The sequence below is a fragment of the Simochromis diagramma genome, unplaced genomic scaffold (genome assembly GCF_900408965.1).
Source record: "Simochromis diagramma unplaced genomic scaffold, fSimDia1.1 OVJJ01000334.1, whole genome shotgun sequence".
NCBI lineage: Eukaryota > Metazoa > Chordata > Actinopteri > Cichliformes > Cichlidae > Simochromis > Simochromis diagramma.
Genome location: NW_024386764.1, coordinates 6,230,803 through 6,252,978, shown reverse-complemented (window position 1 = coordinate 6,252,978; position 22,176 = coordinate 6,230,803). Strand labels below are relative to the sequence as shown.

Here is a 22,176-nt window from a genome sequence, read left to right as displayed (position 1 = left end):
GACGGACCAAACGCACCAAACATCGTCGGGTTCATTTGGCAAAGGGTTAAAACTAGGACACTGCCACTTAAAATACATTCTTTTATCATTCATCAAGTAGCATTGTACAGAGATGGAGGTAACAGAGTCACTGAACAAGAGAAACCCTTACATGCATCCCTTTAGACTTTGTGGTAGTGTTACGTTACACAAATCAAACCTGCAGAGCTATAGAAGGCCTTCATTTAGAGGTTTTGACTGTCAGGTAAGTCATGCATTTTGTTTCAGCTATAGCATATGTACAAGGTCAGTGAATAAATGACTTCAGCAGGACGAAAGAAAGGAGATGGCAGGAAAGCTCAAATCACTGGCGTTATTGGCAGCACGACAGTGCACGTGACGCTTAATATCTTTTAGGTACACAAACCTTTGGAAATGTAATCCGTAGAGTGTGTTTTCTACACGTTTGTTTCGGAGGCTTGAAGGAAAAATCCAACGTTAGCTGCTTTACGAAGCAGAATTAGTGTGTGTCGCATTTTTCTTCGTCCTGTGGGTAATGCAAAAGTTTGACGCGGGTTCATTTAGGGTCAGGGGCAAAGGGTGTCTTTCTAGAGCAGCAATTTTGCACCATGTTCAACAGTCGCACAGGACGAAGAGGGCGATTCAGGTAACTAGATAAATCACAATTTACAGTTTTTGAGGCCAAAACTTCAAAATTAAGCTGGATTTATGCTTCTCTGGTATGGAAATGAATTTGTATTCCACTTGTTGATTGTCATTAGCACCACCATGACACACTACAACATCCTACACGCGCACACTCCCAATAGTGTCAGTTTTCTAGCGTAGAGCCACGATGTTTAGTCTTTAAAAGAGATGCCGCCCAATTCCAGTTTTTAAGTGAGGTGATTTTTAATTCTGTCATAAACTACAAAGCCCTTAAAGTCTTAAAATATTATACGGCCTGCACGACATTTACCATGTTTGACATTTGAGGTTCCATTTTAATCTGCAATAATGTTTCTTTTTAAAATAAAATTGACATCTCCAAAGTCTACCATCTGTAATACAAGAGTCACACTGCTTGCTCGCCTGCAAAAAGAAGAATAAATCCAGCTTAACGTGCAAATTCTGTTGGCTAATAAAACACCAGAGGTGGATTTTTCCTTCAAGCATCTTATTTGTCTCATTTTGCATAGGAATCACAGGCCCGTTGAAGGCAAACAAAAACCGTTGATGGAGGTTTACAGCAGACAAGAAAACACTTCAACTGAGACGAACCGTCCAGCTGTAGAGGTAAACCAAACGTGATTCCTTTTTCTCTTTTTTCAGCAAGGGGGATTTGGGAACTCTTCCCATCAGCGCTGTGAGTAAAAATATTAGCACATCTGTACACAAATGTTACAATATAACAAACATGATCCCACAGACTGCACGTGACTCTCAGGGAAACTCTGACAAAAGATTTAGGCGGGCTGACTGACCCCTTAAAGTCTGTCTGCGTATTCAAACGATGTGACTCTGCTACACCGCCGATTTGTGTGGTGTTCATTTGGTTGCCAAAAAATCAGATTGCACACAATACTTAGCATATAAATAGATTTATATAGCCATATTCTACTTTGTCTACTTTATCCCATCCTCTCATAAACTAGAAGCGTGGAGCTTATGAAAACCAAGTAGTTCAGTAAGAAATACCCACGCGTCGAGTCAGCAGCGTTTTTGTTAGAGCTTCCCTGTAAAGGAGCAAAAAGCCTCCCCACAATTGCGCTCCATCTCGAACACTTCAAACCCGCCTTTGACTTTTTTTTTTTTCTCGTTTTTGCCCCGCTTTAGAAAACATCCAACAATTTGGCTATAAAGTGTACCGCTACAAAATACAGTACATTGATTTGTCAAACCTTACACAACATAACCACAAACATCACTGACCAAAAGTTTCTCTCAAATACGAGAAAACGTTACAGTAAGTTACGAAAATACGCTGTCACGTTAGACACTTAAGTAGAACAGTAGAATACTCCCGTAAGGCAAAATCAGGTGATTTCACAGTGACGACTTTAAAAGATTTCAGTGATCTCTGGTTTAAAAACAGACACCTTCCTTCACTGAGAAGAGGGTCGGCCTGAACGTGTATATATGTATGTATTCTGGCTTTTCATCAGGAGAAAATAAATTTAGATGCTTCTGTTTTTCTTCCTGATGATTTTTCTCAGTTAAAGATCACGTGTGTGGCTTTAAGCCAACGCATTTCCGGAGCACGCAGCATTTTTTGGAGCGGTGCTAAAAAAAAAAACTGTCGTATCTGGATTGGACTGTTGGGCTGCAGCATGGTTAACGGTCGCCACATCTTACATCAGAAAATGGCACACTGAACACCGAAGGGCAACTATGGGGAGGTTTTGCACTCCTCGATAAACCAAAAATAGCTTAATAAACACATTTATAAATATGTTAGTAATCAATAAATAGACACAAATTACATCAGTGCAATATTACACGATGCCTACAGAAAACATTTTGGCATCAAATTGAAATTATGAAATGGAATATAAAATCTTTAACCAAATAAATAAATAGAACATATAAATAGATGAAGCATAAAAACACACAAGTACACAATGAAAATAACATTTGGTTGTCAAAAATAAAGCTTTGAGTGTGAAATAGAAAGCCGTTATAGCATGATGGGAAAACCGTTCTATTTCATTGCACGGTATTAGCAAAGCGACCATGTTTTTTTCGGTTTCTTTTTTCTCGCTCCCTTTTTTCTTAAAAACACGGCCGCTTATATCGGGTGCAGTTTCGCCCAATGTCCTAGCAGCTTCCTGCTACAAGCAAATATCAACAAAATAAATAATAAAGTGGATATGAAAAGAAAAGAAAACCGCCAAATGTGCGTTTTTGGAATATATGTGGCATGTAATGGTACACTGTAAACACAGTAGGCTAGCAAAAGCGCTGAGCGACCAATCTCATTCAAAACGACAGCGAGGCATTCCCCCCGGCGAGCCGCTGGATGTCTTTTTCCCCCCCCGGTGTCTTTTGTTGCCGCATTGTTTCAAAGGGCAAAGTTGGACAGCTGGACGGCCATGCAACGAGGAAGAGGGATCATCCTGCCCTTTGGTTCTCTCCGTTAACGAGTTTTCTTTTTCTTCACGTCACAGCCTGTCCATTCTAAACGTGTCCTCGGTGGCGGGGTCGGCAAGCACCATGTCGGGGTCGTTGAGCATGTGCAGTCCGTCCAGGGTGAGCGGGTCGATCTTCAGCTCGTCCAGAGGGAATTGAGAATCTGCGTCGAAGCTGACGTCGCCAACTCCCGCAAGAGAGTTGGTCAGCTCTTTGGACAGGCTTGGCGGAGACTCACCTGTGACTGAGAAATACAAGCGCTGAGAACAACGTGCACGCCTGGCAAGAATCGGGTTAGAGTTTTTACCGATTCAAGCTAAATTGGGACAAGTATTTCTACATGTTTCCCTACCACAGAGATCCTATTTTAGAACTAATGCACAAGTGGATTGCAAAGTACCTTTAAAACCCAAAGACAAACGTTCAAGTCACTGGAAGGTTTACTTAGATGATAGTACACCAACTCTGCACAGACGTACAGTTTATTCTGCTATCGACTCTTATTTGGTGTTGTTTATTAGACTGGATGATAGAAGTGTATAAAACAAGAAACTTTGGCAATTTAGTAAAATGTGGAAGTGTCTAAAAGAAGTTGTTCCCTCGTATGGTCTCTGGAGAATTCTGCTGTTAGTTTCGGCTCAGTTGCCTTTAGACTTCTTTACCTTAGCCCAGATAGAGCGTATATTGACTGAAATCTCAGTCATGTGCAACACACCAGCACAGGGGGGCCTCGTTTATTGCTCATCACCGATTTTTTGACGGATGCTTGGCATTTATGCAAAGAACCTTTAATGTATCAAAGGGCAAACACACACACACAGGTGCTGTGGCTACCTGTTAGGATGATGTTGGGGATGTTGCCGTGGCTGCTGTAGCCGAGCTGCTGAGAGTCGGGTAGGCTGCTCCCAGTGAGCCCCATCATGGCTGCCTGCGTGTAGTTGAGGGTGGAGCACTGGTTGTAAAGGCTGGTGGAGCTGATGGGGTTTTCGATCATGTTGAACTGCTCGAGCTAAAAAGCACAATTGTACGCGTTACACACATTGAAGTCAGAGAGAATCTAAAGAAAACCTTTTACTTAACGTTACGTGTCACCTGATGGGAGAGAGCGTTTGTCTGCCTCGATGCCAGCTGTTGATCATAAAAGGAGTCGCCGAATATGCTGCCCACCACGGGGATGTGCTGGAGGAACACAAACAACCCTCAAAAATATATATGAGAAATACACCATTGCAGTGGCTACAATAATAACACAAATCTTTACAGAGAGAGAAAATATCTGAGTTCACAAGCAGACACTTTCAGCGATGGAGTAACAAAAAACACAAGCAGCACACAAAGTCACAGCTGTCAGAGTGAGCAGCGAGCAAAGCAAATGGACCTCGTGACCACGACTGTCATGGTTAAACACAAAAAGAGGAGGCTAACAGAAGATGCAATAGCGCCTCTCTTTAATGATTAGTTTATTATTAAAATTGAAAGCACACTTTACAGTTTTATTATAAATGACAAACAACCAGGGTGCTTCAGTTTGTCCCATCCTCGTAGATAGGACCACGACAGCCCAGCTCAAGACAAAAACTAATTCAGATGGGTTGTTGTCATCATATTACCGTGGCAACACTCAACTCACCACCACTGTAGGGACTCCAGTGCAAAAAAGGTAAAGTTATTTATTTTTTTAAATAATATTTATTATATTCTGGTATATTTGGAAAGTTGTCTGGGCTCATTGAGTATACATACCTACCTAGGATTTACCTTACAGCAGAAAGTGCCTTGAGGCGTTCGTTGGTGTAATTTGGCACTATATAAATAAAGCCGAACTGAACACATATGTAGTTAGCAGGGGTAGTGAATAAAATGCTACTGATACTACAAGTGGCATCCATGAATTACTGTCTCCACATAGTAAGTGAGCTGTTGAGAATATGCTGAACTGTTAGTAGCAATGCCGTTTTTGCCTCATTTAGCTACTGTTAGCCTCTGTTACCTGATTTTAGCCTCTGTTAGCCCCTGTGAGCTTTACATCTAGTCTTTGTCTTCATATAAAGTCCAAAACAGAGGCAAACAACATAAGATCCCCTTCCACGGTTTCAAATAATAAGACAAAACAATAGAGATGAAACAAGGATGCATGTTCTGGAAACTAACTGTAATTAAACTGCCTTTTAAAAAAAACTACATTTACACTGTGTTACAGTGTAAATGTCCAAATCACTGGGATGGAACGGCTAGGCCAGGGGTAGGCAACTCCAGGCCTCGAGGGCTGGTGTCCTGCAGGTTTTAGATCTCACCCTGGGTCAACACACCTGAATCAAATGATTAGTTCATTACCAGGCCTCTGGAGAACTTCAAGACATGTTGAGGAGGTCTTTTAGCAATTTGGATCAGCTGTGTTGGATCAAGGATACATCTAAAGCTGGCACTCGAGGCCTGGAGTTGCCTACCCCTGGGCTAGGCCAATAAGGTTATCTCCCTAGCATAAAGTTTGCATGATGATGACCTGACTATGTGACAATAAAGCAGATATTTTTTCCTGCACGTACGTATCTTGCCACCTACATGCTCCAGCCTGGCATGTCCCCCACCCATGAAAAAACAAACAAACCAAGACTTTCCTCAGAATATATCTGACACAGAGAATATAGTTTGGGTGAATTACATGTGAGAAACTGTAATGGTTGAGGATACAAGCTGAATATTTTAAGGCTACAAAGTGTCAGAGCCTCCATCAATAGGCTATCAATATGTTGCCATGCACGCTGTGAATGATGGCAGTGCTGATGAAGAAATGAGCTATGCAGCTGTTGACAGCATGAGTGATTAAGTGTGGATACAGTGAATGAAAAGCAGCCTAACTCTCTACAATTAGCTTTCCCCCAGGAGCAAAGCCCTTCCCCAAACAGCAGGTAGCTCGGTGGGTGGGCCCTTACTTGAGGTGAGCCTCCAGGGGAGAAGCCTTGATTGGAGACTGGGGAGGTTGGAGACTGAGTGGCTGGTGAGCCAGTCTGATTGCGGTACTGTTGGAGGGAAGAGGGTTAGCTAGCACTAAGCTTCATGCCTGTCATACACAAGTCTAAAAACGATGACACGTGAGAAGGCATCAACTTAGGGTCTGCTCAAAACATATGAGGTAGGACTAAAAAGCTCAGGAAGCTAGTCCATGGAAATCAAAGACCTTAGCTGATTAAACTTTGATCTATTAAGAATTTAAAATCATATCTGAGTGCATCTCTGGATCACTTTCAGCAATGCTGCAATTTTTACATCGGTCTCTGGAAATGTTGTTCTGACCTTTTCATCAACTTCTATTTCAAGCTCAAATGTGTGGATGTTTTGTTTGTGGATGATTACCGGTGTTGAAGAGAACTAGGTACTAGGTAGGTTTTCACAAAATATATGTTTTCAGCTGTTTACACCTAAAGCCACATTTTCCAAGGAAAATTTAAAAGTCGCCACTGTGGAATACAGTGGGGCAAAAAAGTATTTAGTCAGCCACCGATTGTACAAGTTCCCCCACTTAAAATGATGACAGAGGTCAGTAATTTGCACCAGAGGTACACTTCAACTGTAAGAGACAGAATGTGGAAAAAAAAAAATCCATGAATCCACATGGTAGGATTTTTAAAGAATTTATTCGTAAATTAGGGTGGAAAATAAGTATTTGGTCACCTCAAACAAGGAAAATCTCTGGCTCTCACAGACCTGTAACGTCTTCTGTAAGAAGCTTTTCTGTCCCCCACTCGTTACCTGTATGAATGGCACCTGTTTGAACTCATCATCTGTATAAAAGACACCTGTCCACAGCCTCAAACAGTCAGACTCCAAACTCCGCCATGGCCAAGACCAAAGAGCTTTCGAAGGACACCAGGAAAAGTATTGTAGACCTGCACCAGACTGGGAAGAGTGAATCTACAATAGGCAAGCAGCTTGGTGTGAAAAAATCAACTGTGGGAGCAATCATCAGAAAATGGAAGACATACAAGACCACTGATAATCTCCCTCGATCTGGGGCTCCACGCAAGATCTCATCCCGTGGGGTCAAAATGATCATGAGAACGGTGAGCAAAGATCCCAGAACCACACGGGGGGACCTGGTGAATGACCTGCAGAGAGCTGGGACCAAAGTAACAAAGGTCACCATCAGTAACACACTACAACGGCAGGGAATCAAATCCCGCAGTGCCAGACGTGTTCCGCTGCTGAAGCCAGTGCATGTCCAGGCCCGTCTGAAGTTTGCCAGAGAGCACATGGATGATACAGCAGAGGATTGGGAAAATGTCATGTGGTCAGATGAAACCAAAGTAGAAATTTTTGGTATAAACTCAACTCGTCGTGTTTGGAGGAAGAAGAATACTGAGTTGCATCCCAAGAACACCATACCTACTGTGAAGCATGGGGGTGGAAACATCATGCTATGGGGCTGTTTTTCTGCCAAGGGGACAGGACGACTGATCCGTGTTAAGGACAGAATGAATGGGGCCATGTATCGTGAGATTTTGAGCCAAAACCTCCTTCCATCAGTGAGAACTTTGAAGATGAAACGAGGCTGGGTCTTCCAACATGACAATGATCCAAAACACACCGCCCGGGCAACAAAGGAGTGGCTCCGTAAGAAGCATTTGAAAGTCCTGGAGTGGCCTAGCCAGTCTCCAGACCTCAACCCCATAGAAAATCTGTGGCGGGAGTTGAAAGTCCGTGTTGCTCGGCGACAGCCCCAAGACATCACTGCTCTCGAGAAGATCTGCATGGAGGAATGGGCCAAAATACCAGCTACTGTGTGTGCAAACCTGGTAAAGACCTATAGTAAACGTTTGACCTCTGTTATTGCCAACAAAGGTTATGTTACAAAGTATTGAGTTGTATTTTTGTTATTGACCAAATACTTATTTTCCACCCTGATTTACGAATAAATTCTTTACAAATCCTACCATGTGGATTCATGGATTTTTTTTTTCACATTCTGTCTCTCACAGTTGAAGTGTACCTCTGGTGCAAATTACTGACCTCTGTCATCATTTTAGGTGGGGGAACTTGCACAATCGGTGGCTGACTAAATACTTTTTTGCCCCACTGTACGTGTGGGAGCCCGCATGGAAATGTACATTTGCATGTGCAAATGTGGTATAAGCTAGAATAGACTATAGTGAAGTCCGGGATGTTTGGGATCACTTCCTCCTGTTAAATTTGACTCCTTAAAAAATCAAGTTAAAGAAACACAAGTTTGATGCACTGTTCAGGCACAAAGCTCAAAGTCTGTGCTTTGAGCACTCAACAGTGAAAAACAAAACACCTAGTCTAGTGCAGTCCATCTAGTCCAACCATTTACAAATGAAAGGGAGGCAGAAAAAGAGTTCCAGGTAAACCAACTAAATAAAATACCAGCTGGGCTTAAAGTGATCCAGGATGTTCTTGAAGAGACTGGGCAATGTTCAGTTAGGGTAAAGCCTAAACCTTCTGATTATACCTCAAACACTTGTGTTTTAAAGAACGACCAAATGCACATTTCTTTTTTCATAAACCATCATTTACAAAGATGTTAACATCAAACAACTTTACAGTGACATCTTGTAGCAAAGAGTTATATGTGTTTATGCTTCTTAGCTAAGTTAATCTATGTAATTAGAAATAAATTAGCATAGAAAGGATGTGCAGATATTTACTGCGATGTATTTAGGGTAGCATCATCAAAGTGGTAAAATGAACAGCAGCTTAAAAATAAGCAAAATTATCTCAATCATGTCATCAGATTTTTATCTAAGCTTCCACGTTCTTGTTAAACTGCATCTTACCGAGCTGATGCTCATGCTGCCAGTGGTCTGGCTGTCTGGTGAGGGACTGCTGGCAGTGGCAGACGCTGTACCAGCGGAGGCCAGAGTTGGCAAGGTAATGAGCTGGATGCCTTGTGGCAGGGCCTGCTGCTTCTGGAGGTCACTGATCAGCTGAGCCTGAGCCTGAGCTGTCAGCTGGTTGAACAGAGGGTACTGAGAAAGCTGCTGTTCCAGGGTCAATGACTCTGTTGGCATGACCTGCAGAACGATGGGGATAAATTAGTCCAAGTAGCAGTGATTTCTGCAGCATGAACTGGGGGGTAGGGGTGTGGTGTTTAAATGTTTTATCTTATCTTTAACCACCTAGTATGTGTTGAATACTCATTAGTATACAGCTTGACGTTTCAAAAGCACTACAATTTATGGATCTGTACTAAAAGCATAAGGACAAAGACACAGATATCATTAAGAGGCTGTTCTCAGCATCCAACAGTGCTATTTACACATAGGAACACATTACTGCAGATGATTTCAGTCACTTAGGGCCTAGCAACCCCCTGGCAACCTCTAGCTGATAAGGAAACGTATGTATTCTCGAACCAGTTGAAAGTACCAGGTGAAATTATCTGCAAAGATAATTTGCAAAGATAATTTGTTGTTGGTGCAGTGCTGCACCAACAACCTCCTTGCGATTGCTTTGGTCTTCGGCACATGCCTGCAATTTGCCGACTTGACTGCAAAGACTCAACTGAAACTGTGAAAAGTCTCCTTCAAAGTAAAAGTTTGCTAAAATCAACATAGCCATGTAGTGTTTCTTTAACTTAACCAGACTGCATATGAATACTGGGAAAAAAAGAAAGATCAACTAAGCTGATAAATATGTAAATGTGTCACGCTCATCCACCACGGCCTCCCTACAATACCGACTCTGTTGCTCTCTCATGCCTGACTTTGTAAAGCCACACTCTTCCTTTCTACTGATGACTATCTGGACATAAACAAATACTGAACCAATGAGAGTTTGACCATAATGTAGCATATCCTAAAATGCAGTATTTTATTCTGTAATTTATTCTGTGCACAAAACCTACAAAATATAATTAATCATTAATGGAAAAAGACTTGAAACGGCACCATAAACTAATGTGAAAAATCCTTAAGGGTTAATATAATGTGACCTCTTTTTGCAGTAAGTGATGACACTTATTTGTTTCAAATTCAACACATCGGGATGCAAGTGCAATAACTATTTTTAAATTTCTGACTTCATCCATTTTTGGTCCAAATACCTTGGATATACAAATACATTGTTCCTGAAAGAGAATGAAACTAATTTTAATTAATCCTTACCTGTGTAATGCTAACTGGTGAGGAAAGGGTGGGTGAGAGCTGCTGAGGAGATTGTTGGAGATGGAGGTCAGAGGTTAGGGTAAGCGGCACCACCGGTGGCTGCCGGCGCTGTGCAGTCACGGTCATGGTGGGCTGAGAGGAAGTGGGGATCCCTGGGAAGTCAAAAAAAAAGAAGAAAAGAAACTATGGATGTACACGTACCTGTTTTTTGTCTCCAACTTAGCTTTAATGCACCAACTGGTGTAAATAAGAAACATCAGAAAAAGTAAAACAGCAAAAACCACCAACTTTAAATGCCTGTACGGTAGGGACTGATACTGAGTGCAGAAGAGTGAGTCTAAGTCAAAGTAAAAGTCTGTAAAAGTGCATCAATGTGATAAAGCACAAGCCCCTACATTTGGTATTTTACACATTAGGTGTTACAACATAACAGAAAGTTACAAACTGATGCTGAACCAGATCCTGTTGGCCACACTGCGTGCCGCCTGCAGAGCTAGACTCAACACTTGTGGAGCATCAAATTAAATCCTGCTGTTTTGTTGTCATTTGTATGAAAACTACCGGCATTTTTTATGTTTTCTTTCAGCTGCACAAGTGTTTAGTGGTTCTCCTTTGTAAACAAACACATTCCACTTAAAGCTAAATTTCTGTGCTACAACACTGGTCGGTACAATCCCTCTGCTTTGTTAAATTTACCCGTTTTACCCCTTTAATGAACACAAAATGTTGATTATTACCGTGGCTGGCGGCGCTTATACCCAGGTGGGTGAGGTTGGTGGTGAGGCTGCCCGTGCTGTTGGCTGCGCTGAGGGAGGGGAAGGCCACGGTGTCCTCGGGGTCCAGCGGGGTAGAAAGCGGTGGGGGGAACTGAATATTAGTCAGATCGGGCAGCGAACCGCCGGTGTTATGTGCGGCTGGGAGCACGGATGGGTTCAACTCCTGGTCTGGCGAGGGGAATATGCTGAAAAGAGCACATTTTCTATCAGACATAAGAACAGCTTGTGTGAAACAAGACTGTGACCAAGCATATGAGCATTTTTAATAAAAGGCCACAACAGTTAGGTGACAGTGGGTAGCATGTTTGCTTTAGATTAAATGCTATTTTAATAACTTCTTAAAACCCACCTCTGTTTATTGGCCACAGTACCAGAGTCAGTTTTCATTTTTATTTATAATTTGAATTATATTATTCTGATCGTGCTTTTTATGCACTTTTTCTGTTTTTAAATATATATTTTTATGTATTGTTCTTGTTAATATTATTATTATTATTATTATTATTCATTTTTGTATTTTTAATTCTGTCCTTAGCATAAAGTGCTCTACAAACAAGCTTGGCTAAACTGAAGCCTGTTGTGCTTTCACTCAGTGATGCCCACAGATAAATAATTCCCAGCTGTGCTAGAATTTTCCATCAGCTGACAATCCTTTCTCAGTGTGTATTCTGTGTCTCGTAAGTTCACTTTCTTGAAAATGTTTTCAGTTTCTAGCAAGGAGAAATCATTGCAAGACCTGTTTCATGCTTTGCTTTGGTCAGTTTGAACCAAATACAGCAAACACAAGCAGACTTCATTTAGAGAGAAGCAGGAACGATAATCTATTACTAATAATAGGAAATCTAAAAAAGGCTCTTTTGGCTGACTCTTTGGTCACAAAGGAAGCTCATCTGGCAGATTTTGATGCCAGATATTGTTTCTGGTGCAACCACCAAGGGATTTGTGTCTCCTGGGAACGAGTATGTGTAAGCCACTCCTGTTACATCACAACATAATGATCTTGTAATAACGTTTCTTCTAGATTAATTACCTAATGGGTATTGTGTCCCACCGAAAAGTTGCTTTTAGCAATTTTTCCAGTTTTTTTCTAGCACATAATTGTAAACTTGTAATATGGAGGCTTAACACGAGTTACACAGAAGTGCACAGCAGGAGTGACAGGGTTTCATAATAGTTTGCTTCATTTTTGACTAACCAAATGAGCGTGCATTTAGTTTTTTTGTTTATTTTCTTGTATAACCTTTAAACGTGGATATTATTTGAATTTAGAAGCAAAAAAGATGCAAATTCTTTCGTGACGTCTCTGAGAACTGACAGCACATTTCGTGTTTCTTTTTATGTACAGCTGTCAAAACATAATTTGTGATTTGTGAGCCTATAACAGAAAATATTACAATACTGTGCAAAGTCTTAAATTTGTTCTACTTTGCTTCCAAGGAGCCAGATTTTCTTTGAATTTGTTGAAAGTGTTCTTGAGCAATAGTTCTGCAAAGTTCTTATTTGGACATTTGCTGCTTTTTCACTCATTTTCAGTCCAGTCCTTGAACCTGACCATCTTCAGACACTGACCTTTGAATCATTCAAATAAAAAAGGGCACCCAAGTCAAGATTTTTTTTTTTTACCAAAGAAGCAGTTTTAAAATATCTTGATGCATGCTCAATCATCCAGGTAAGTAAATCCCAAGAAGTTTCAGAAGATTCTGTTCATCTGGACGTAGCGTTTTCAGTGGGAGAAACATTTTAATGACCGTGAAACTGACATCACAGCTGCAGTGGGCTAGTTTCAGTTATTGTGCAAAGGTAATGTTTATAAGGTTGGGGAAACCTGCAGGCAGCGGAGACTGAAGAAGTCACTTGGATGACTGACGAAATCTTTCTCCCACTGAGAACACTACGTCCAGATGAACAGAATCAACTTTCTGGGAACCAGTTTTAACACTCAAAGAAGAGCTTCTTAGAAAGTCCTTGAAGAAGCTTCAAGGACTATTCCTGAAGACCACTTAAAGAAATGATAAGAAAGCTTCCGTATTAGAGCTCAGGCTGTGTTTAAGAATAAACGTGTTAATACAAAAAACTGAATGTTGACTGTTTTTGCTCTACCTAATCACACGAGCCAAGGTGTGAAAACGGGTGTAGGTCACTATCAGCCAAGGTTTTGGGTGACTCATTGTGAAACTTCACCCTATCATGTGATTTCCGGAGGTCAGAAGGCCCAGGATGCGAGTGGGCATTAAGGCATCTGGGAAGGATCTCAAAACTGGTTTATAGATGGCAGATAGTTGTGGTCGTAAGCCACCACCTCTATTCAAAGATGGTCATTCACAGTGGACATAGATGGCTTCTTTTACTCGTCTTTCAAACCATCAAACCATGTGAACATTGGCATCCTCAAAGGAGTGACCTTTGTCCTTTAGATGCAGATGGACCGCCAGTTGGCTCTTCTATTTTATGCCATATGTTATATTATGCTATTTTTTCATTCCTGTCTCTTATGTATACATTTGCATATCTAAAGATACATCAACATATGCCTGCACCCCCCCCCCCCAAAAAAAAGAAACAAAAAGCAAAAACACATCCAAGCTTCACCAGTACGTTTAATCACATAAAAACCCCCAGTAGCTTAAATAAACCATCCACCTATTAACCGTTTGCTTAAATGCTGTGCTGAAAAACAAACAAAAAGATAGATATAGATTGGTAGCTACCTATATATATATCTATATAAATATAGATATCTATAGACATAGATATAGATATATAGTTATATAGATAGATATAAAAATCACATATACATCACATCATGTTGTTGATACTGGCAAGAAAAGATGGTCAACCAGTTTTACAAGCTGTGTCTCTGTTCAGCATCTGATGTCATCGTATCGACATTGTGCAGGTATAAAAGCTGCAGACCGTCAGAGATTAAACAACAAACAGCTGGAGTTGGTGAGCATCGGCACGACTGAAGACAACTCAGAACGATTAAACTGTAAGTTTTCAAATCTAGAATATCTGATTAAACTTTAGAGTCAGGGAAAGATTTACTGAAGACTTTACTTTGTTACAATATGGAAAATAAAATATGACAAATTGGTTCATGACCATCTTTTCTGTCAAGCCAATGTGGTTTTTCCTGAAAAAAGAAAAAAAAAAAGTGTTTTGCTTTAAAGCAAAACTATGGAAGTGATTTTTTTTTCATTTAAAAGTTACATTATTATAGAAAGAGCTGTATAATGATTACAGTAATTTAAAAAAACAAACGTTTATGCTGTTCTAAATTAAAGATGATGTTATTGCATTATGAATTAGAAACATATAGAAAAATGACACTTCTGTCATTTAGAAAATTACACTAATAAGACAATAACTGAATGTATTTGGTTTAGATTTTTATGAAGTGAGTTTTTATTGTATTTATTTCACTTTTCATACTTGATTTACTTTATTGAGCTATTGTTATACTATACTTTATTTATTTAAACTATGTCATTATAGATTATATTTAATGCTATTTCCAAATTTTTGGGAAACACAAATGTGAATTTAACATTAAACAATAATCAATCATTTTATTTTTGAAGGTTCAAGGACTTTTCCACAATGATTCTCAAGATCTGTTTCATTCTGTTTCTACTTGTCGGTAAGTGTTAGCAAATAACAACAAATTATATTATAAGCATATTATAAGCAGTCGAAGAATTTGTAGCAATGAGTCTGAAGTTAATCCATCAATTTCAATGTCAGCCATTTCACAGATACCAGAAGTGAATGCAGAAACTACAACCACCCCAACCCAAAATGCAACTACCACAATGCAAAGCACAACAAACAGCACCGCAGCCATTAACAAAATCAGCCTGACTTCTGTCACAATGGCCGTCGTAGCTGCTGTGCTTCCATAACATAGTTACAGTTGCAACTATGTTGTTACAACTAGCTTTTTTAACCATGCATTTGTCTGTGTATTTTTCATATCCTATCAAAGTAGGGAAGTTTCAATAAGGGGAGGGATGATAAATAAAAGGGGATCTAAACTGTCTTTTGAACACATGTAAATGATCCATTTTACTGTATGCTTTCACAAGATTGTGACTTTCTTTGTGGTAAAGGTCAACAAATAAAATGTTTACCAATCAGAGGAAATTGATTCAATCACACATATTAAGATTTATTGTGATGGCCATCTATTGTGAAAATAACTGTACCTAACCTGATTTATGAGAGAATATGTTAACTTCCTAACCAATAAATGACAATAATCACTTAAGTTTTGCTCTATTTTGTGTAATTCTGTCTGTTAACCAGCCTTTTTATTTATTCAGCATCTTTGCACTCCGCCACTTTGCACAATAAATATGACTGTGGCTGATGTATCTGTCATGTTATCAACTTTATTATGGACACTGAGAGCAAAGAAAAAGCCCAAGGTTAATTCCTTGTACTTGGTCAATAAAGCTGAACCTGATTCTATTAAACAGGTCTCACGTCTTTGCATTAAATTGGATTGAACATATTAAGGGGGTTTGTCGGGAGTTCCTAACCCACTCCGAAGCATTTCAAGAAGCAAGTCCTGCTTTTTCTGTTATTTTGACAGATTATCTAAATGAACTTTGAACTGGGACATGGGAAAGTACATGGGCTTTCTCACCAGAGAAATCAGATAATAAAATGGTTAGAAATAGCTGACTTTGCCCCCATTTTTTTTTTTTTTGTGGTCCATCCATGTTTGGTCTTGCAAAATTCTCCCATTTATTTCCAATTCTTTCAGTGCCATTTTTCTAATATCCAACGTTAACACGAAAAAGGATTTTTGCTTTAAATGTCATTATGAAGCATTTTATGTTTGTACTTTATAGTGCTCGTAGAAAAATGGCACCTGATTGCCTATCACTACAGGACTTTCCCCCAGCCATATCTGATCTGATTTACTGGGGGGGGGGAGCGCACCAGCAAAATAATCCTGAAAGGCGAAACTAGCAACATCTATGATTTTCCTCACAGATGCTGGAGGATTTCCTCAGTTACCTGACACATGGGGAATGCACAAAAAACTTCAGTCAACCATCCAAATGAAAAAGAAAAAAGCAGTTATAGAAAAAAAAGAGAGTAGCAGATTAATACTGAACTGTTGTTTACTTAGTCCAGAGCGCTACAAAACACACCAGTAATAAAACCTGGCTACTTATTGAGATTGAGATTTAAAGGATTATATCTGGTTGATGGTTATTCTTCCAACTAAAGGAAAAAAAACATGTGCCAAAGTTTTCTTGTCAATTCTTAGGTCACAGAAATTCAAACTCCAAAGCAATCACTAGGAGCACAAATCATTTGCAACTCTTTCACCCAGTGAGAGCCAACAACTTCCAGGAACGACCGCCAACCAGTTGAGGAACGCACATTTCTCCCTAGCAGCCTAGCTGTATCACGTCCAATATGGCAGACAACTAATGTCCACATATTGCTTCATGCACAATACTCGAGTGGCATTGCTCTTTGAAGAATAATAAAACAAACAACGTAAACCACTCACTTGATTCCTGGGACATCACAAGTGTTGGGCTTTGATGAATCATCCTGAGAAGAAAATGCAATCATGAGACACAAGTCTTGCGTCACTGGTGTACACTCTGCAGCCCTTCCCTGTCCCGTTGGTACCTTCTTGTCATCCCACAACTGTTTCTGCACATCCTTGTCTGCACTTGTCTCCGAGTTCTCCGTTCCAGGCACTGTTAGCAGCAGTACTAATTAGTGAAACAGCAAGACACAGTTGCTTGCCATGACAAAAATACATAACAAACCAAAAAAAAATGAGTCATCAATATCGGAGCCAGTCATGCAGAATATAGTGCTGTGCACCAGATTCTAGAGTCTAAAAATAGAAGGTGACCATCAGACAGACTGAAAGGATGCCAGCTAATCTTGGCTTCGCTTTATCAGAGCTTCACACATAAAAAGACATAATCAATGCATAATCAGTTAATTACTGATTTTCCTCTCTAGATCCTCCTGAATCAGCCTCATTCAGAGATGCTACTCCTCCACATCCAGCCGAGGGCTGAACCAGAATGCAGAAACTTTGCTAGAGATCCATTTACTTTATAAATATTTCACCAAGAACTACCACTGTGTGACACCAGCCCCTTTATGTCTTTTGAGGTTTCCTGTCTGCATTAGTACATTCTACATTAATAAATAAAAGCAGCTCTGTGTCTTTGTAACGGGATCTTCCTCTACCTCGTTTAGGCTGCAGCTCCTGTGATCCCCCGGCAAAGACCTCCTGGGGCTTTGGATTCATGGCGCTCTGGTGTAAGGCAGAGTCTGAATTTGTCCTGTACGTGAGAGACAGATGAAATTCAAGCAAAACCAATGCCAGCTCATGAATACTGGCAGAATTCAAGCTCTGCAGCATCAAATCTATCAGAAATCTGTTCTAGACCTTCTGGTTTACTTTAGAAGTTGTGCATCAACTAGGCTGCACAGAGTCATGTCATTTAATCTTTGGAAGAGCGCTGTATCTGGCTGTGTGTCCTAGTTCTTATTTTGGCAAATGGACAAAAGGAGGTGCCTTACCTTCTCCAGCTAGTGTCTGGCGGTGGGGAGAGGTAAACTGAGCTGTAAGGACAGCTGTCAATGTGAATTTAGTCAAGGGAAATAAATTTGTTTTCTTACCCTAATCAGCCCAAAAGACCTGCTAAATAATAAATAACCACACGCAAGCTTTACTTTGATACATTTACTTTGATATCTTGTTATCTAATAGACGAATATATTGATGGTCTTGTCAACTGTCTACAACGCATCGTGTTACATAGTTCAATATCAGGCTGTCAGTACATGCAGCATAACAAACACTCACTCTCTTAAAATCCACTCAGCACCATTACTGACAGATGATATCTTAACACATCTCATATGATGAATAGTAATTGCGTTTCCTTAAACAGCAATCATTGTTAACCAGTCTGGTAGCAATCTCTGGTCCATATGACAATATAAAAACACGGATGACTAAATAACCTTAACCCCTACTTAACCACTTTCCAGGCAAACTACAGGCAACCACTGCTCCTGGAGGTTTCTGGTGTGGGGCCCTCTTTCCCATCCATTTTATCTGGTCATTGCAACCTCCAGGAACCAACGCCCAACTAGTTGGGAAATACACATCTTTCCCTAGCAACAAAGAAGTTGCTAGGGGATCTCAAAACAGTCTCTAGGCCTGTGCAACTGAGGCCTTACTTACATTCAAAACTATTCATCCCACAAAGTTTAGCCCCTATCTCAAGGCTGCATATTGGCATTTTGGCCTCTCGACAAGTAAGAGGACATTTCCCAACATCAGTGGCTGATGTCTATCTGTTGTGTTTCTGTTTATCATCAGTGGCACTGGCTAAATGTTTAGGAATAACATGACGACAAGCTAAAAGACTTTAAAATAGTCCTGATAGTGTCAGCAATGAAAACTGTCATTAGAACAAAAGGCTATTGTTTCAGAATTTCAGTCATTCATTATTCTAACTATATATATATATATATATATATATATATATATATATACATATATATATATAAATAAATAAACGTATCACACAAATACATGAAGACTAATGAAAGCTGATCAATTAAACAGCTAAAAGCTTAAATTTAAAGCAGTCTGCTACGCTGAAGTAGCTTGTCTCCAGACACAAATCAGAATTTTGACTTAAAAATCAGACCAAAACAATAACACATTCCTCATCACAGTGCGCTTGAAACGAAAGGATATCTGGCGTCCATGTTTGTCGACTGTTAGCGGCCGGCGGTGAGGCGAAGTGATGCGGTTCCGGTCACGGTAAACACGGTCCACCAGCCCGTGGTGCCTGGTTGTCCGACTGGTATCCAGCACTGAGTTCTGGAGGTGGACACATCAGGTGAATGAGGCCCCGCCCACAAAGAAAACAAAAACAAAAATTGCTTACACTATAAAACTGTGTCTTAGGATAATGTCTGAGGATAAATGGTGCACATGTGTTTGTTTCAAAATGAGTCAAGCCATGGGCCCCCCATACTGATGCTTGAGTTGGCAAATGTATTAAAAATGGAAAGCCATGACAAGCAATGGTCTATTTAAAATTTAGGAACCAAATTACGCATCAGGGTGAAAAAAACCCAAACAAAACAAAAAGAAACAAGAAAAACCCAGCTGTAGTGCACGTCTTCTCCTTCACTCTTGGACCCTGATAAAACCCGATGCTTTATGCAACTTTGACGACAAGGTAATGTCTAAACACTTTACTGTCAGCACAGCCATAAATAAGCCTGCAGACTTTCTTTAATGGCTTTAGAGGAATTTTCTGGGTTCTTTCACCAACACCACAGACACCTGCAACCTTTGTATGTCCAATAGTATCACCAACAGCTGAGAAGGGCACACTGGTCTACAACAAACCATTGATTTACCAGCCGAGAGAGGCCAGGGGCTCACCTGAAAAGGCAGGTCAATGTTGCCATTTCCAATCTGATTGACATTGGGCAGTGAGCCTCCATAGTACTGTCCACGATTCTGCCCTAGTTGCAAATACTGGGTCTTCTGTAACTGCAACTGTGCAAAGTAAAATTGCATGAAAGCATGAGTGAATGACTGATCCAATACACAAAAAAGAGATGCTAAAAACAAATGGTGCATGCCAGACCACAGTGTGGGATATGAAAGACTGATGAATTCATTAACTGACAGATGAAACGTGATGAGCCAGGCAGATGTGGCGGTACCACGAATAATCAGGAGGCAGAGAACATATTTTAATAGCAAATAAAAAGAAAAGAAAAATCACATCAGCTGATGTGAATGACACCTGACTGACAGCTGGTGTAATTACAGTCACACTTTCCATGTAACACACCTGGCTACTACATTAACCACACAACAGTAGTCAAAACAAAAGTCATATATGTTATTAAAAAACAAAAACAACACTGTGATGGAAGGCCTCGAATATGAAATGAAATGCGTGAGGATAAATGATCAGAACTGATGCCATGGATGGATGTTTGGATGGCAACACAAAGAAATCAGGCAGAGACCATAAAACTGAGTAGTAAATTCAATTCCCCCCACCCCTCCCCCTTTGCAGTAAATAACAGTACAGCTCAGGTTTACACTGACGCAGCGTGGTAAGTGGGCATCATTTCCAGCAACTAGACCAACAATTAGCCCCAACGTTTCCTGGCAACAATATGGTTTATATGTTTTGAGACGAACAGCCCTGAAACAATTAGTTCATCATCAAAAATTGCGAGAAATCGCCAACAATTATGACAAGTCATTCTGGAAGTTATTTTAAAACTTTAAAAAAAAAAAAAAATCCCATTTCAGCTCCATTTTACTGTTTTTTTTACATAATTATCATCTGCTATATCTAAACCAGAGCTTTTCATCCACAGTTATATTCACTTCTGTAAAATGACAACAACAACAAAAAAAGACAGACAGTAAAACGAACATCATGTCTCAGCGTTAGAAAAAACCCACATTTTATTCATCACCAGTGGACTTGCAGCTTCAGTTAGAGCCAATTGAATTGGCATAATAAACAGCAGCCTAATGAAAACATCTGCTCCACTTGTAGTGGTTGAGGCAGCCAGTGCTTTCATTGTAGTGAGAAAGCTGCCATTCACACTTTGCTAAAGATAGAGCGAGTAAAACGAGACATGTGGATCATTTAGTCAGAGCTGACTTTGCTCTCCGTAAGTGTATGCTATGAAAATAATGTTACGGGTAATGTGGGGGTTACCCTCTTTCCCCTTAATAAATAAGAAACACACACACACACACACACACACACACACAGCTGGTTAACATCTGTTTGGCTAATCTCTCTGTCAACCAACATTGCTTCCCATTCCGTTTCTAAATCGCAGCTAACTTTTCCTAACGTGCTCTAATGCGGTCACTACCATGCCAGACGATTTGTCTATTAGCTAACGAAATGTCAGCAGCCACAGGCAGGGGAGAACAGGTGCACATTATCCACAGCTCCAGCAGGCGAGGCTAAGCTGGTTAGTGCTGCTGGAAGTCAAATAATGCTGGCTTGTTTTAACAGGCGCGGGGGAAACGTCGCTCCGCAGCATTGCACTGATGCAGCAAAGGACGCTAATATGAACTTTAGCTTACATAGCATCCCAACCTTTCCGATACATCTCCGCAGTGTTCGTTAGCTGCCAAACAGCGATGCAACGAGAGGTAAACAGCCCCTCTGTGGGGGTCTTACCCGCGCAGCTCTGGTGATGTTCAGGTCTTTCATCACTTCTTCAAACGCGGCGGTCTCTTCCGCCTGCTTCTGATTATGCAAAGCGATTTTTTCGCTAAATTTGCGAGGATTGTTAGAGGACGCCATCTTTCCCCTCTTCTTCTCAATGGAATGTTACGCTGCGCACCACTCCGGGCTCTCCCGGTCGTCATCACGCACAGTCAACGTGTCTGTTGATGTTTTTCTTTTTTGCTTCAGTTATTGCCAGAGTTTGCGGCAGGGTGAGTTGCAGATAAAATACACACTGCCACAAGGGAAATCGTGTGCCCCAGATGCATGCTATAAATAGTTAAGTAAATAAATAAGTTCACATAAAAGAGAACAGAATTTTCAAACAGAATAAAAACAGCATGGAATGAAGCAGTAATGAATGCAATGGATACAACAGAAAAAAACAGCGCATGAACTATCCAGAATGGAAGGAAAGTCTACATATATCGCATGAAGCTCTAGTTTATGACGAGAAAGTTGGATCATATTGAATTAAACTAGAAGATATGCAATGGAAGTCTGAATATACTGACTGAAAACTTGCATATATCCAATGAAAGTCTGAATGTATTGAATTAAACTTCACTATGTGAGAGAGATTGTGAGCTGTTGTGTGGTATATTTTAATTGTTTTTTGTAGATTTTCTGGCCATCGTTTTATTGGATCAAGGACAATGGTCTAATTGTTTGAAACTTTTGGTATGACCCTGTCTGGAATGCAACCCTGATACTGGATATTGGACTAAAAGAGTTGAAGAGGTAATTGCAGGCTAGCCAACGAGCTATTAGGCTAACACTGAAGGGTACCATGGGGCCAAGTGGACTCTGACAGCTGTCGAGGACATTAAAAAGTCTCTTGACTTCCTAATGGAGGAAATTTCTACTATCAGGTTG

General features: G+C 40.4%; 1 protein-coding gene and 1 long non-coding RNA gene across 6 annotated transcripts; one reads left to right on the top strand and one right to left on the bottom strand.

Moving 5' to 3' along the window:
* Positions 1 to 1,309: 1,309 nt before the first annotated feature.
* crtc1b (CREB regulated transcription coactivator 1b) lies at positions 1,310 to 21,523 on the bottom strand. Of its 5 annotated transcripts, none has more exons than XM_040033307.1 (14): positions 21,253 to 21,510; positions 19,467 to 19,583; positions 18,768 to 18,893; positions 17,576 to 17,637; positions 17,240 to 17,334; positions 16,661 to 16,746; positions 16,536 to 16,579; positions 10,967 to 11,190; positions 10,230 to 10,381; positions 8,901 to 9,137; positions 6,042 to 6,128; positions 4,201 to 4,287; positions 3,943 to 4,117; positions 1,310 to 3,346 (listed from the first exon to the last, which is right to left on the bottom strand). In XM_040033307.1, the coding sequence occupies exons 1-14, from the start codon at positions 21,376 to 21,378 to the stop codon at positions 3,141 to 3,143; spliced, it is 1,824 nt and encodes a 607-aa protein (XP_039889241.1). In that variant the 5' UTR covers positions 21,379 to 21,510; the 3' UTR covers positions 1,310 to 3,140. The 5 variants fall into 5 exon arrangements, with proteins under 5 accessions (XP_039889241.1, XP_039889231.1, XP_039889257.1 ...); XM_040033297.1 differs by having other exon boundaries at positions 1,310 to 3,352; positions 21,253 to 21,508; XM_040033317.1 differs by having other exon boundaries at positions 3,141 to 3,352; positions 16,661 to 16,731; positions 21,253 to 21,509.
* On the top strand, positions 13,825 to 15,480 carry LOC120734537. The gene is made up of 3 exons (XR_005696027.1): positions 13,825 to 13,994; positions 14,587 to 14,645; positions 14,750 to 15,480. It is a non-coding gene; the product is annotated as an uncharacterized LOC120734537 (long non-coding RNA).
* Positions 21,524 to 22,176: the final 653 nt, after the last annotated feature.

Coding starts and splice junctions, on each gene's coding strand:
- crtc1b (XM_040033297.1), bottom strand. CDS start 21,378: ATGGCGTCCTCTAACAATCCTCGCAAATTTAGCGAAAAAATCGCTTTG. Junction 19,584..21,252: donor ACATCACCAGAGCTGCGCGG/GTAAGACCCCCA, acceptor TACTTTGCACAG/TTGCAGTTACAGAAGACCCA. Junction 10,382..10,966: donor TATAAGCGCCGCCAGCCACG/GTAATAATCAAC, acceptor TTGACTTCCCAG/GGATCCCCACTTCCTCTCAG.